General features: G+C 42.9%; 1 protein-coding gene across 5 annotated transcripts in view; it reads left to right on the top strand.

The window, feature by feature from the left end:
- The window catches only part of ATF7IP2 (activating transcription factor 7 interacting protein 2), a 38,098-nt gene that overhangs the window by 16,888 nt on the left and 7,719 nt on the right, over positions 1–13,491 (top strand). For 4 of the 5 annotated variants that reach the window (XM_084818112.1, XM_084818111.1, XM_084818113.1 and 1 more), the window contains exons 3-7: positions 136–260; positions 1,736–1,867; positions 3,862–3,933; positions 4,944–5,068; positions 11,780–11,847. In XM_084818112.1, the coding sequence (XP_084674238.1) occupies positions 136–260; positions 1,736–1,867; positions 3,862–3,933; positions 4,944–5,068; positions 11,780–11,847 (522 nt within the window). The remainder of the gene's footprint in view (positions 1–135; positions 261–1,735; positions 1,868–3,861; positions 3,934–4,943; positions 5,069–11,779; positions 11,848–13,491) is intronic. The other variant, XM_084818114.1, reaches the window with a different exon arrangement.

Genomic DNA, 13,491 nt, shown 5'->3' with positions numbered 1-13,491 from the left:
GATGCTAAAATTACTTAAAGCTTTCGCAAAAGCTGGAGGGGAAACTTTATTTCAGTACTGATAGGGCTTCACTGAGATGTGTTGCTGATGTTTTCCAAATCCCTTGGTGAAATGTCTTTTTGCCTTTTCTCAAAGATGATGCTTGGAGGAAAAGGAGAATTTCAGAAAGTAATGAAGAAGCCCTTTCCAAACGCATCAAAATATCTGATGAAGTTATAGAAGATACAAGCCCAGATAAAAGACCATCTGGGTTGGGAAAGGTAAGTTGCTTTGCCTGATTTAAAAGAGAAAAGCTTGCTTTTCAGTAAGTCACTGTAGTTGTCTGATGGAGCAATGTGGTGTTACTGGTGCATTTGCTCTTAGTGGCAGTGCTAAAAGATAATTAAAGTGGGACTGAGAATGGCATGTGGGTCTTGAGGTGATCTGGTCATCCTAAATGTGCTGTCAGGCTGGTCAGAAGTGGCACTAAAATATTTTTGTAGTTTGAGTTGTTCATTTCAGCTTTGCATAACTACTGCCGTTTTTGTCTTGATAGCTTGCTTCAAGCCCTCCTGGGGCTGGAAAAGCCTAAAGGTAATGCTGCATGTTGCAGTGCTGTTGCTATATGAATTGGGGGCAGGAATCTTCCATCAAAATAAGTCTTGGTGTGATTACCCACCCTGGGTCTTTGAGTTCTAGTTGAGGGTGTAGTCTGCTCCTTGACTTGACTGTCTGATCCACTCCATTCTAAAGGCTCAAGATGAGTAACAGTAGAGTTTTGTTAAAAGATTAACGCTATAATCAATTTGTTAAGACTTTAAGGTTCTGCAAGACTTGTGTTTACTGCAACAGACTAACGTAGCTACACTACTGGAAGCTACCGGTGTAGAAAGCACTGGCCGTGTCTTCATGACTTGAACACACCTATTGCTAAAATGCCCTGGTAGGGTCAAGGAGGAGAGAATTCGGAGTGCTGCCCAATTTGTCAGAGTAGCTGCTACAGTCGGCATTGTGAGGATTCCATTTCCTTCCCCCCACCCTTCCTTGGACTTCCCCAATTATTTATGTGGAGGGAACAGCTACATACACTCAACCCTTTACATGTGTGGAGCTGCTGCAGAAGTCAGTGGCGAGGGTGTCTGCTTGTGCAGAAGTCTTTAACTCAAATCCAAAGGGCTTCTGTAGGAAGCTGCAAGGACTTGCACTTGCCCAGTGTGATTTGGGGCAATTTGAACCACAGATCCTCATACCATTTCCAAAATGGTTTTCCATGTGGCACAGGGAAATAGTTACTCTTCAAGAAACACAAGATCAAAAACCCTTTAGGGGATGCCTGGAGCTTGGTTGCACGGTTCTTTGGAAGCTGTGTTGAATGCACATGGAACCTAGATTTGGAGTCAGCAAGAGAAGGGGTGGTAAGAACATATAGAAGAGAGATTTGTGAACTTAATGTACGAATGCAAATGACTAGAAAATGTACCAATGAGAGACCGTATCACATGTTGGTATTGTATTACACTTACAAGTGCAACAATGAGGCATAAAAGACAAAGAATGAATATGGAAAGCAAAACGCAAAAGATGTCTGGTGCAACTATAGTGCAAAAAGCACAGTGCTTCAAATTTAGTTAATTTGCTCAAAGTGCGGGTGGGGGGCGGGTTGACATTTTCTCCTGCTAAGTACAATCTCCACGTATCCATTGTTTTGAGCTTCTCAATTTAAAGTATGCACGGTTGTGTGTTTTCCTTGTTGTAGGTCAAGTGTTTTATTCAAAGTCAGATGGATGCGTCAATGGGAAATTTGGATCACCAACTCCAACATTTACATGAACGAATTGATCGCACACAATGCCTACGAAAGCATGAAGGAATAGCTATTAAAATTGTAGTAAGATAGTACTCCATTTACAGCTTTGTGTATCATTCATTATGCATTAAGATGTTAAATAATAGGCCACAAGCGTGTATCTATGGGTAACCATGCTTTATTATTAGGGCCTAATAGTTCTCCCATGCAATCTCTACAGGCCTGGCGCCGGGGGTTGGCATTGTGGTTTTAATGTTCTATATATTTTATATTGTTTTATTGTGTGCTGTTTGGTTTTAATTTTTGTGAACCGCCCAGAAAGCTTCGGCCATTGGGCGGTATAGAAATGAAATAAATAAATAAAATAAAATCATCAGGCATCTTCCAAGACCCACACGTCAGCAGGAGGCCTACTGATGACCCCCAGAGCCCCCTGCCTATGCTGCTGCTGCTCCTTGCTGTCACTGCCTGCTCACATGCACTCTCGAAGCAAGCAGTGGCAGGAGCCAGGATAAGGAGCAGCACCTCTGTTTGTATTGTCCTCTTCTCGGGCACTGGTGTTGCAGGGCTTTCCCAGGGGTGGTGTCTCTCCTCTTAAACTTGCTCCCAAAGGAAGGCCACTGGGCCCCTTCACTGGGAACATTTACACATATGGTCATGACATACTTATTTGAAAAGGCATTTGGCCATTGAAGGATTTCAAACTACTAAATAATTTGATTTTAATGCTGTTTTGCTGGTGGAACTGTAAAGTGACTTTATTTGCTCTTACTTTACTTTGAAGTAATAACTTTATCGTAAGCTTCCTTTCGGGTTTGATGCAAGCTGAAAAACTGAATAAATGAAAAAAAGTGAATGTGGGAGCTGTGTAGAATGAACACATCAATTATTTAAAAGCAACAACAAAAGATTTTCATTAGGTGTAACTGAAATGAGGGGGAGATTCCCAAAAGATTACTAAAGCACTTGCAAATGCATGTGTAGTTTTAACCTTCATCTTCAAGTAAGTGATATTGCTTGGTGTCCTGCTAGGTATGCAAAAGAGCCAAACAGTAATTCTTAATTTTACAGTTGCGCCTTTAAGCAGGTATACATTTAATAGAGAAAAAGGCATGTGGGCTGCACAGTCAGAGGTTTGGGATCATATCCCCAGATAGTGTTAAGTCTCTACATACTTGTAAATAGATATGTTCATATTGTTTACAGCAGTCTTTTAGTATGGGTGCTTGATCAGAAACTAAATGAATTAGAGCTAGATTTTTTTTAAATTAAGTTGGTGCATTAAATAATCTTGCTTTTATTCATTCCACTGAAGCAGTGCCCTGAATAAGAGGTGCTGTTGGCAGGAAAGAAGGCCACAGGAAAAGGTCCTGGGCTGGCAAGATAGCTTAGAAGTGTGGAGAGTTGGAAGCTAAGGGGTGGGCGTTCAAGGAACAGGGTGGTTGAAGAAATGGGGGACAATAGGAAACAATGGGTCAGGGAAAATCAAATGTATGGGGAAAGGAAGAGCAAAGTGTTTAAGGAAAAATAATTCATAGGGGCAAAGAGGGTAGAAGAGACTGCTGGCAGTTGGCATAAAATTGATGTGACAGTGTTGGGTAATTGTAGAGTCTAGCAAGGATAGACAACCTGGTGCCCCTCAAATGTTTTCAACTACAACTCCCTTAAGTCCCAGGCAGCAAGGCCAGTGATCAGGGATTCTGGCAGTTGGAGCCCAAAACATCTGGTGGGCATCAGGTTGCCTACCCCCGGTCTAAAGGCTGAGCAGCTGCGGGAAGAGAATTCAGAGTGGACCTTGCTAAAAGGAAGCAGGACTTTGAGCAGTGAAATGAAAAAAATCTGTGGAGCAGTAGAGGGGATGGTCCTGGAGCACAGAAAGTGCAGGACTGGCTGAGAGAGAACCTCTCACAGGGGCTGGGGAGAAGAGAGACCATATGCGATTGCTAGGGAGGCAGCTGATTTTTACTTACCAAATTGAACTAACCAGTGAAACCTTTGGCCCTGTATCTTTGCTCCTCCGTTTCAGAAGCCCTCCTGCAGTCTGATGCAAACCAGTTCTTTCTCTTTCCTTCCAGAAGAGAATCTCTAGGCTTGACAGACGGATTAATGCTGTGATATCATTTCAGAAGACAGAATTATCCAAAAAAGTAAGGCTTCACATGCTACAACACTCTAGTGTAGACAGAAGGAATTAAACTATTTGTCTAGTGACCCAGTTCCTGGGAACTGGTGCAAGAGCCCAATGTAGCAAACCTTATTGCAATGCATAGCAAATTTATTTGATTATGAGTAATTGGTATATTTAAAAGGTCTGGCTTATTGTGGTCTGAAATGTTGATGGGGCTGTCAGAGGCTTCAGCAGCTATTGGTATCCTGTTGTTCCTCAACCTACCATATATAGAGAGGGATCTTGCGTGGCCCCTCCTACCTGGCTTCAAAACTGAGGGGCAGGAGGGGAGGAAAAGTTGGAGGAACCAGCTATGTTTAGCCTGGAGAAGAGAAGATGCAGCAGGTGAGGACATGAGAGCATTCTTCAAATCTCTGAAGAGGGCAAAGACTTGTCCTCTGCTGCCCCTTAAAACAGGACTAGATCTAATGGGCTGAAATGGTAGGAGGGGAGGTTTCAGTTGAACATTAGGACACACGTCTTTCACGGTTAGAGCAGTTTGACAATTGAATCAGTTAGCAGGGGGTTGGGGTGGGAGCTCTCCCTTACTGGAATTGTTCAAGAAGAGGCTGGGCAGCTGTCTGCTGGAGATGCTCTAGCTCTGGATTTACTGCATTGAGCAGGGGGGTGGACTAGAAGGCCTCTAAGTACACCTCCAATTCTATGACGTGTGAATAGGACTAGATGCAAGACTATCCATAAGGCAGCTTGCATTTGCTTTTGAGATACACGTCTTAACGTCCCTATTTGGGAAAGCGAAATCGTCTTGGAAGAGGCCCTACATAGCTGATAAGCAGTCTTATTCATAGATGCTGTTGAAGCAGAGCTGGGATAAAGTTCAGCTAACAGGTGAGAGAACCCATTAATTGCATAGGCTGGTGCTCCCTTGTGGATGAGAAGGGGACCTGACATGGCAAAGTTTGGCTTTATTACTCACACTGGACTGTGGAATGGCACAGCGCATGACTTCTTTTGTGTCTTCCTCCCCAGATCAACCGTCCAGGACCAAATTCACAAAATAAAATATTAAATCGCACCACACCTCTACCTGGAAATACAAACGGCACAGTGACCCCATCAAATCCTAGGGTAACACTTTCTAAAGGCACTGAAAGGTAAGTGGCAAACAGTAACAGGAGACCTCAATCAGTGCTACCTGCCTACGTAGTGCTGCTTCCCAGTGCAAGTATCAGACCATGGAAAGCAAGCTTATGTGACCATCCCCTACATGTATAGCATGCATGCAGCTTTGAAAACGCGGCTTGCGTGTATGAAATTGTAATGACAGAGGCAGCCCTAAGTAACACACTTCTAGTTCTACACTACTGAGAGCTACTTTAATGTAATGGCTAAGAGACTGAGGTTTAAACTACATGCTATGTTAAATGCATAATGTGTTGATGAAATGCGTAGCGTGGGTTACTAGTCCTTTGCATGCCTCCCATGGCAGCCTTTGTGGTGGTGCCCAGGTCAGTTTCCAGATTGCCAAATGTGTCCATGGCCCAAAAAGGTTCCCTACCCCTGCAATAGAGTAAGTAAAATGGTTCAGATCACGTACATGCCATGCATTTAACATAGCTTGTAGGTTAGCCCTGAGCCACCAGTCAGGAAGTCTCTGTTTGAATCTCACCTCTGCTATGAACCCACCAGGGGGCCTTGGGCAAGCCAGTCTCCCCCAGCCTTGGTGTCCCGCCCCTGCAGCATGGGGACTGATAGTACCTCGGGGTTGTTATAAGCATCACAAGATAATGTGTGTAAACATTCAGAAAGCATTATATAAACGCAGCGCAGTTGCACTGGTACTCCAGAAAAAAGTTTTTTTTTTTAAGAATATCAGTAAACAATTGTTCTTCGTATGACTTGTCAGTATCAGTGGACTCCCTGTGAATGGCCTTCCAAACCTGGTGCTTAGCTGTGCTGTCTGGGGATGTTGGAAGTTGTAGGCCAGCACATCTGGGGGCACCAGCTTAGGAAAGGCTGCTCTATGATGTTTCTATAACTAATACCCTTCTCAATTCCAGAGTACCACAGCTTTTAAGAGAGTAGTTGCTTTAGAGCTTGTTTGCAATTGCTAGGAAAGACACCCATCTCCCTCGAAGCGAAACAAGATACCTTTTTATGAAATGCTGAGTACTTCACTTTGAGCGCTCTTGTAGGCAGAAAAGCAATGAATATGTTAATAAAAAATAAAATAAATGAGTAATTGAAGAGCAACTCTGTATGCTTAATGATGCATCGTTAAGAATTTGGAGGTGTGAATAAGTAGAAATAATGACAGTATACAGGGAAGACACAAAGATGCAAGCAGGTTTATTTATTTCATTTCATTTCTATACCACCCAATAGCCGAAGCTCTCTGGTTCACAATGAATTCTGGATAAGGAATATCGGAATAATGGGCAGGATGAGCTTAATGGTATCTTTTTGTGAACCGCCCAGAGAGCTTTGGCTATTGGGCAGTATAGAAATGAAACAAATACATACATAAATATAATATAATAAAATAAAATAAAATATAATATAGGGTTTTAATTCAGCATTCCCTCTATCAGTTGGGTCAAAGAGTTATTTGAGTAATGAAGAGCTATAAAATAATATTCAAGGTAAAAAATTTACTTAAAGTTTTTGGTTGTCAGTTAATGAGCAAAAAAGACATATACAGTATTGTATTGCCCCTGCAGTAGGCTTTGAACTCTTAATTTAGAGGTGCCAAGATAGTCATAAATCAGATCCAGGTTTACTCACAAGGAGATACTTTATTGAGTACAGTCAGCACACAGGCATACCCAATGGTTGTATCAGACAGCTTCTCTGAACCCAGAGCCATGGGATAAAATGGGTTTTATACCATACATGTTAGCAGTGAGGCAGCATGACAGCAGCAAGCGTTAATTAGCATTTGTTCCCAGCATAGACTAACAGTGCTTGTTTAGAAGGAAAACAATTGGTGCTTTCTCAGCACAGACACCTGCAGAATGGCATAAACATAGCCTCACTTCCCAGGCACATACTAGGCCCTGAGGCTGCTACTATCGACCTTTGATTCATCTCACATGCTCAGAGGTCCACTAGCAAGGAAATTGCACTAATAATGAACCTAAGCAAAGCATTATGAATCTCTAGGCCCCTCTAACACTACAGGTAACCTGGTTACACTCCTGGGGCCATTACAAGTATAAACATGTTTTAAAAGCTTGATATATAGATGTCTAGAAAAGTTTATACCCATAGGTTTAATTAATGAATTTTGAGCTAGACGTTTTCTTCTCAAATACATAATTCCGAACTAATCTTATCTAGCCTGAAAGGTATATGATTAAGGGTGCAGTCCTATCCTGATGCTCGCAAGCCTCCAAACTCAGAGGCTTGCGGACATCCAGTGAAGAATGCTTTTCCCAGGCTGCATTTTCCCCAGATAGGCTTTTCCTCCTGTCCAGCTGGGGCGCTGTGGAGAGGGAGGGAAAGGGGGCTGGAAAGGGGTTGGAGACGCTGCACGAGCTGGCCTCTCCAGTCCCCTCCCCACCCAGAGAAGCACCCCCGTTACTTCCTCTCCAAGGCTGCTTTTGCGACCTCGAAGAGGCAGCCAGTGCAGTTCTCTTCATGCTGGGGGCGGGGGGCAGGGAGCGTGGATTTCTGGATCTGGGGAATCCGATTCTCCGACCTTGGATCCAGGAATCTAAAACATCCTGTGGCCCCTCAGATGCTGTCTAGGGGCCATAGGGTTGCTCCCTAAGCATTCTTTCTCCATTTTAATCTTACGGGAATTTTAAGGCTGTGAGTTCAAATTTATGGGACAGTAGATAATATTAACAATGGAGTAATATTTTAGAAAAGGTGTAAGTATTATCTGGTTTTGGAATGAGGTTGCTTTTTTTCCATGTTGAATTTTACCAAGCCTGTGTACCTGTCAGTTGAATAGCCTATTCAGAGCTGGGTAAAAAAAACCCTTGGTGTTTAGATGAAAGCTCTCCTTTTAAAGACTTGAAATCTTTAATAATGAGAAATGTTTAGGAAATGCTGTTCCCTGTTAAACTATGAAGATCTAAAAATCTTTAGAATGTTCTCCCTTATAATAACAATATTTTTATATGTTAAGATGGTATGTTGTATTTTGATGTTATGCTTTATTGAGAGTTTATATGTATTTTTTAATAAAAATGAAAAACCGATGCAAAGATTTTTCCCTAAGTGTTGTTAATTGTTGTTGTTGTTCAGTCGTGTCCGACTCTTCGTGACCCCATGGACCATAGCACGCCAGGCCTTCCTGTCCTGTGCTCTCTCCCGGAGCATGCTCAAGTTCATATTCATTGCATCCGTGATGCTATCTAGCCATCTCATCCTCTGTCGTCCCCTTCTCCTTTTGCCTTCAGTCTTTCCCAGCATCAGGGTCTTTTCCAGGGAGTTTTCTCTTCGCATTAGGTGGCCAGAATATTTGAGCTTCAGCTCCAGTATCTGTCCTTCCAGTGAGCACTCAGGGTTGATTTCCTTTAGGATGGACTGATTTGACCTCCTTGCAGTCCAGGGGACTCGTAAGAGTCTTCTCCAGCACCGCAGTTCAAAAGCATCAATTCTTCGGCACTCAGACCTCGTTATAGTCCAGCTCTCACAGCCATACATTACTACTGGGAAAACCATAGCTTTGATTAGACGGACCTTTGTCGGCAAGGTGATGTCTCTGCTTCTTACTATGCTATCTAGGTTTGCCATAGCTTTCCTCCCAAGGAGCAAGTGTCTTTGAATTTCATGGCTACAGTCACCGTCTGCGGTGATCTTGGAGCCCAAGAAAGTAAAATCTGTCACTGCTTCCATTTCTTCCCCTTCTATATGCCAGGAAGTGATGGGGCCAGATGCCATGATCTTCGTTTTTTTAATGTTGAGTTTCAAACCAGCTTTTGCACTCTCCTCTTTCACCCTCAACAAGAGGCTCTTTAGATCCTCTTCGCTTTCTGCCATTAGGGTGGTATCATCTGCATATCGGAGGTTGTTGATAATTCTCCCAGCAATCATAATTCCGACCTCTGATTCATCCAACCCGGCATTTCTCATGATGTACTCTGCATATAATTTAAATAAGCAGGGTGACAATATGCAGCCTTGTCATACTCCTTTCCCAATTTTGAACCACTCGGTTGTTCCATGTCCGGTTCTTACTGTTGCTTCTTGACCCTCGTACAGGTTTCTCAGGAGACAGGTAAGGTGGTCTGGTACTCCCATCACTTTAAGAATTTGCCACAGTTTGTTGTGCAGTTTGTTGTGATCCACACAATCAAAGGCTTTAGCGTAGCCAATGAAGCAGAAATAGACGTTTTTCTGGAATTCTCTTGCTTTCTCCATGATGCAGCGAATGTTGGCGATTTGATCTCTAGTTCCTCTGCCTCTTCGAAACCCAGCTTGTACTTCCGGTAGTTCTCGGTTCGCATACTGCTGAAGCCTAGCTTGTAGGATTTTGAGCATCACCTTGCTGGCATGTGAAATGAGCGCAATTGTGCGGTAGTTTGAGCACTCTTTGGCATTGCCCTTCTTTGGAATTGGAATGTAAACTGACCTTTTCCAGTCTTGCGGCCATTGTTGAGTGTTCCAGATTTGTTGGCATATTGAATGCAGCACTTTAACAGCATCATCTTTTAGGATTTTAAATAGCTCAGCTGAAATACTGTCATCTCCGCTAGCTTTGTTGTTACTAATGCTTCCTAAGGCCCACTTGACTTCACTCTCTAGGATGTCCGGCTCAAGTTCAGTGACCGCACTATCATGGCTATCAGGGACATTCAGAACTTTCCTGTAGAGTTCTTCTGTGTGTTCTTGCCACCTCTTCTAAATCTCATCTGCTTCTGTTAGGTCCCTGCCTTCTTTGTCCTTTATCATGCCCGTCTTTGCACAAAATGTTCCCTTGAGACCTCAAATTTTCTTGAAGAGATCTCTGGTCTTTCCCATTCTATTGTTTTCCTCGATGTCTTTGCATTGTTCATTTAAGAAGGTCTTCTTGTCTTTCCTTGCTATTCTCTGGAACTTTGCATTCAGTTGGATATATCTTCCCCTTTCTCCCTTGCTTTTCACTTCCCTTCTTTCCTCAGCTACTTGTAAAGCCTCCTCAGACAGCCACTTTGCTTTCTTGCATTTCTTTTTCTTTGGGATGGATTTCGTTGCTGCCTCCTGAACAATGTTACGGACCTCCGTCCATAGTTCCTCAGGCACTCTGTCTATCAGGTCTAATCCCTTAAATCTATTCCTCACCTCCACTATATATTCATGAGGGATATGATTTAGGTCATACCTGAATGGTTTAGTGGTTTTCCCTACGTTCTTCAATTTAAGCCGAAATTTTGCAACAAGAAGCAGCTCGTGATCTGAGTCACAGTCAGCTCCAGGTCTTGTTTTGACTGACTGTATAGAGCTTCTCCATCTTTGGCTGCAAAGGGCATAATCAATTTGATTTCGATATTGACCATCTGGTGATGTCCATGTGTAGAGTCATCTCTTGTGCTGTTGGAAAAGAGTGTTTGCTGTGATCAGCGTGTTCTCTTGGCAAAACCCTATTAGCTTTTGTCCTGCTTCATTTTGTACACCAAGGCCATGCCTGCCTGTTATCCCAGTGATTTCTTGACTTCCTACTTTAGCATTCCAATCCCCTATGATGAAGAGGACATCTTTTTTTGGTGTTAGTTCTAGAAGGTGTTGTAGGACTTCATAGAACTGATCAACCTCAGCTTCTTCAGCATCAGTGGTTGGGGCATAGACTTGAATTACTGTGATGTTGAATGGTTTACCTTGGATTCGTACTGAGATCATTCTGTCGTTTTTAAGATTGTACCCCAGTACTGCTTTTCCCACCCTTTTGTTGACTGTGAGTGCTACTCCATTTCTTCTAAGGGATTCTTGCCCACAATAGTAGATATGATGGTCACCTGAATTAAATTCGCCCATGCCTGTCCATTTGAGTTCGCTGATTCCCAAGATGTCGATGTTCAATCTTGCCATCTCATGTTTGACCACCTCCAGCTTACCTTGATTCATTGATCTGACATTCCAGGTTCCTAAACAATATTGTTCTTTACAGCATCGGATTTTCTTTTCACCACCAGACACATCCACAGCTGAGTGTCCTTTCAGCTTTGGCCCAGCCGCTTCACTCTTTCTGGCGCTACTTGGAAATACCCTCTGCTCTTCCCCAGTAGTATATTGGACACCTTCCGACCTGAGGGGCTCATCTTCCGGCATCATCTCTTTTAGCCTTGTGATACGTTCCATGGGGTTTTCTTGGCAAGAAAACTGGAGTGGGTTGCCATTTCCTTCTCCAGTGGACCACATTTTGTCAGAACTCTCTGCCATGACCTGTCCGTCTTGGGTGGCCCTGCACGGCATAGCTTATGGCTTCACTGAGTTACGCAAGCCCCTTCGCCACAACAAGGCAGTGATCCATGAAGGGGAAGTGTTGTTAATACAAAACCAAAATTAAACCTATCTTGAAACAATTTTGGTATTAAAACCCTAAACCTTTTTTTGAAGTAGTTGGCTATAGATAGTTAACTGGTAGCTAAAACCTCGAAAATACTGGAACTGTAATTTGATAGCACTCAGCAAAGTCGAAAATTCATAACACTATGTTTGTGTAACTCGCAGTCTTAATATATTATACAAATGAGAGGTAATTTCTGAATGGTGTGACAGTACCCATCTCAGTATAAAATGCATTATTGGGAAAGTAGGTGTTTATAAAACGAGAATTGGGGTATGTTAAATGGGGAGAGATCAGGCTGCTTTATGTGTCTATACAATGCATTATTATAATTATTATTTTATCGTCATTATTATTGCTTTTTTATCAGTTCTGATGACATTGTTTGCATTGATCTGGTGAACAAAAGTTCAGGTGTGGAAGCTGTGGATGCTGCAGGTACAGAGAACTAAACTTTGCATTTCTATATTTTGAAAAACATTTCAACAGAATGTGCAAAATTAAACATATATATTTTGCTTACAGCTGTTCTCTCTCCATTTCTTTCTCTCTTCTCTCTAATAAAACAAGTGCATAACTGGAGGATACCTAAATGTGCTGGGGTGAGCAAACTAGTAACAAGTGTACTGGCATGTTTTCATTAAAGGGGCACAGTGCATCTTTAAGTCTTACTTTCTTCACTGCAAAGCTGAAACAACAAGTCTGATGGCACCTTAAAGAATAACAAATATATTATGGCATAAGGTTTCATGGACACCATGCACTTCATCAGATGCATGAAGTGTGAACCTCCAATTGGCAGATTTATATACACATGCTAGGCGGAGAGGATATGTAAACCATGTGGTCAGAGGGAATTGAAATGCAAAAAGTACAGACAGTGATAATTATCTTAACTGGCCACTGACAAAATGTTGTTAGGTGATAACACAAACTTCATTGCATAGAAATAGTGTTGACTCTCTTGATGAACTGTTGTTCAGCAATTTTGAGTGAAATTGTGACTGAACCTATCCCCTCTCCCTCTGTCTTTCCCATTTCTTCTTCAGCTGAATGGATATAATGTACCTCACTGAGTTGTTAAGTGGATTGAGATTTAGGAAAGGGCCATAGCTCAGTGGCAGAGCACTTGTTTTGCATGCAAAAGGTCCCAGGTTCAGTCCCTGACATTTGCAGGTAAGAGTGGGAGACTCCTGTGCAGTGGAGGCTGGTGGCTCCGATGTCAGTGGGGCGGTGAATCTGCTCTGGGGTTCAGCCAGAACTCTAAAGGTTGCACCTTGGATAGCTCCTTTAGAGTTCTGACTGAAACCCAGAGCGGATTCACCGCCCCACTGACATCGGAGCCACCAGCCTCCACTGCCCCTGTGTGAAACCCTGGAGAGCCACTGCTGGTCCATGTAGACAGTAGATGGACTATTGGTCTGAGCTGATGTAAGGCAGCTTCCTATTTATTTGTGCATTCATTTTTATTGATTACATTTATATCCCACCTTTTTTCCTCTTGCAAGGAACCCAAAGTAGCTTACGCAGTCCTCCTCTCCATTTTATTCTCACAGTAACCCTGTGAGGTAGGTCAAGCTGAGAGTCAGCGACCGGCCCAAGGCCACCCAGTGAGCTTCCATGGCTGAGTGGGGAGCCGAACCCAGATCTCCCGAGTCCCAGTCCAGCACTCTAACCACTACTCGAATCCCAGTCCAGCACTAACCACTACTCCACATTGTCTCTCAAACAAAATTAGGTGAACAAAATCAATAGAATTATTGTCAGCGACTTAGGACTGACCCCAAGATATTTTGCCACCGCATTTGAGCCTTGAGGTCCTCTGGTGAGGCCCTCCCGTTGGTCCCACTTCTGGGGTCCACTCTGCAGACATTCGGAGCAGGGCTTTTAGAGTAGTGGTGCCCGGTATGTAGAATCATCTTCCCCCTGAGATTGGACATTGCCAAACCTATAAATTTTACTGAGAGCATTCTGTGGGTTGTGATTAAGCTATTTTAAGGATCTCTAGTGAGCTAAATGGTACAATATTAAATAATTATTTATAGATCTTTAAAGAAAGGCTGTTCACCTCTGGCTATTAAG

Source organism: Heloderma suspectum, chromosome 12 (assembly GCF_057233095.1).
Source record: "Heloderma suspectum isolate Gila_16-S chromosome 12, 16-S_ref, whole genome shotgun sequence".
In the NCBI taxonomy this organism is placed as follows: Eukaryota; Metazoa; Chordata; class Lepidosauria; order Squamata; family Helodermatidae; genus Heloderma; species Heloderma suspectum.
This window is presented reverse-complemented; position numbering and strand designations above follow the sequence as displayed.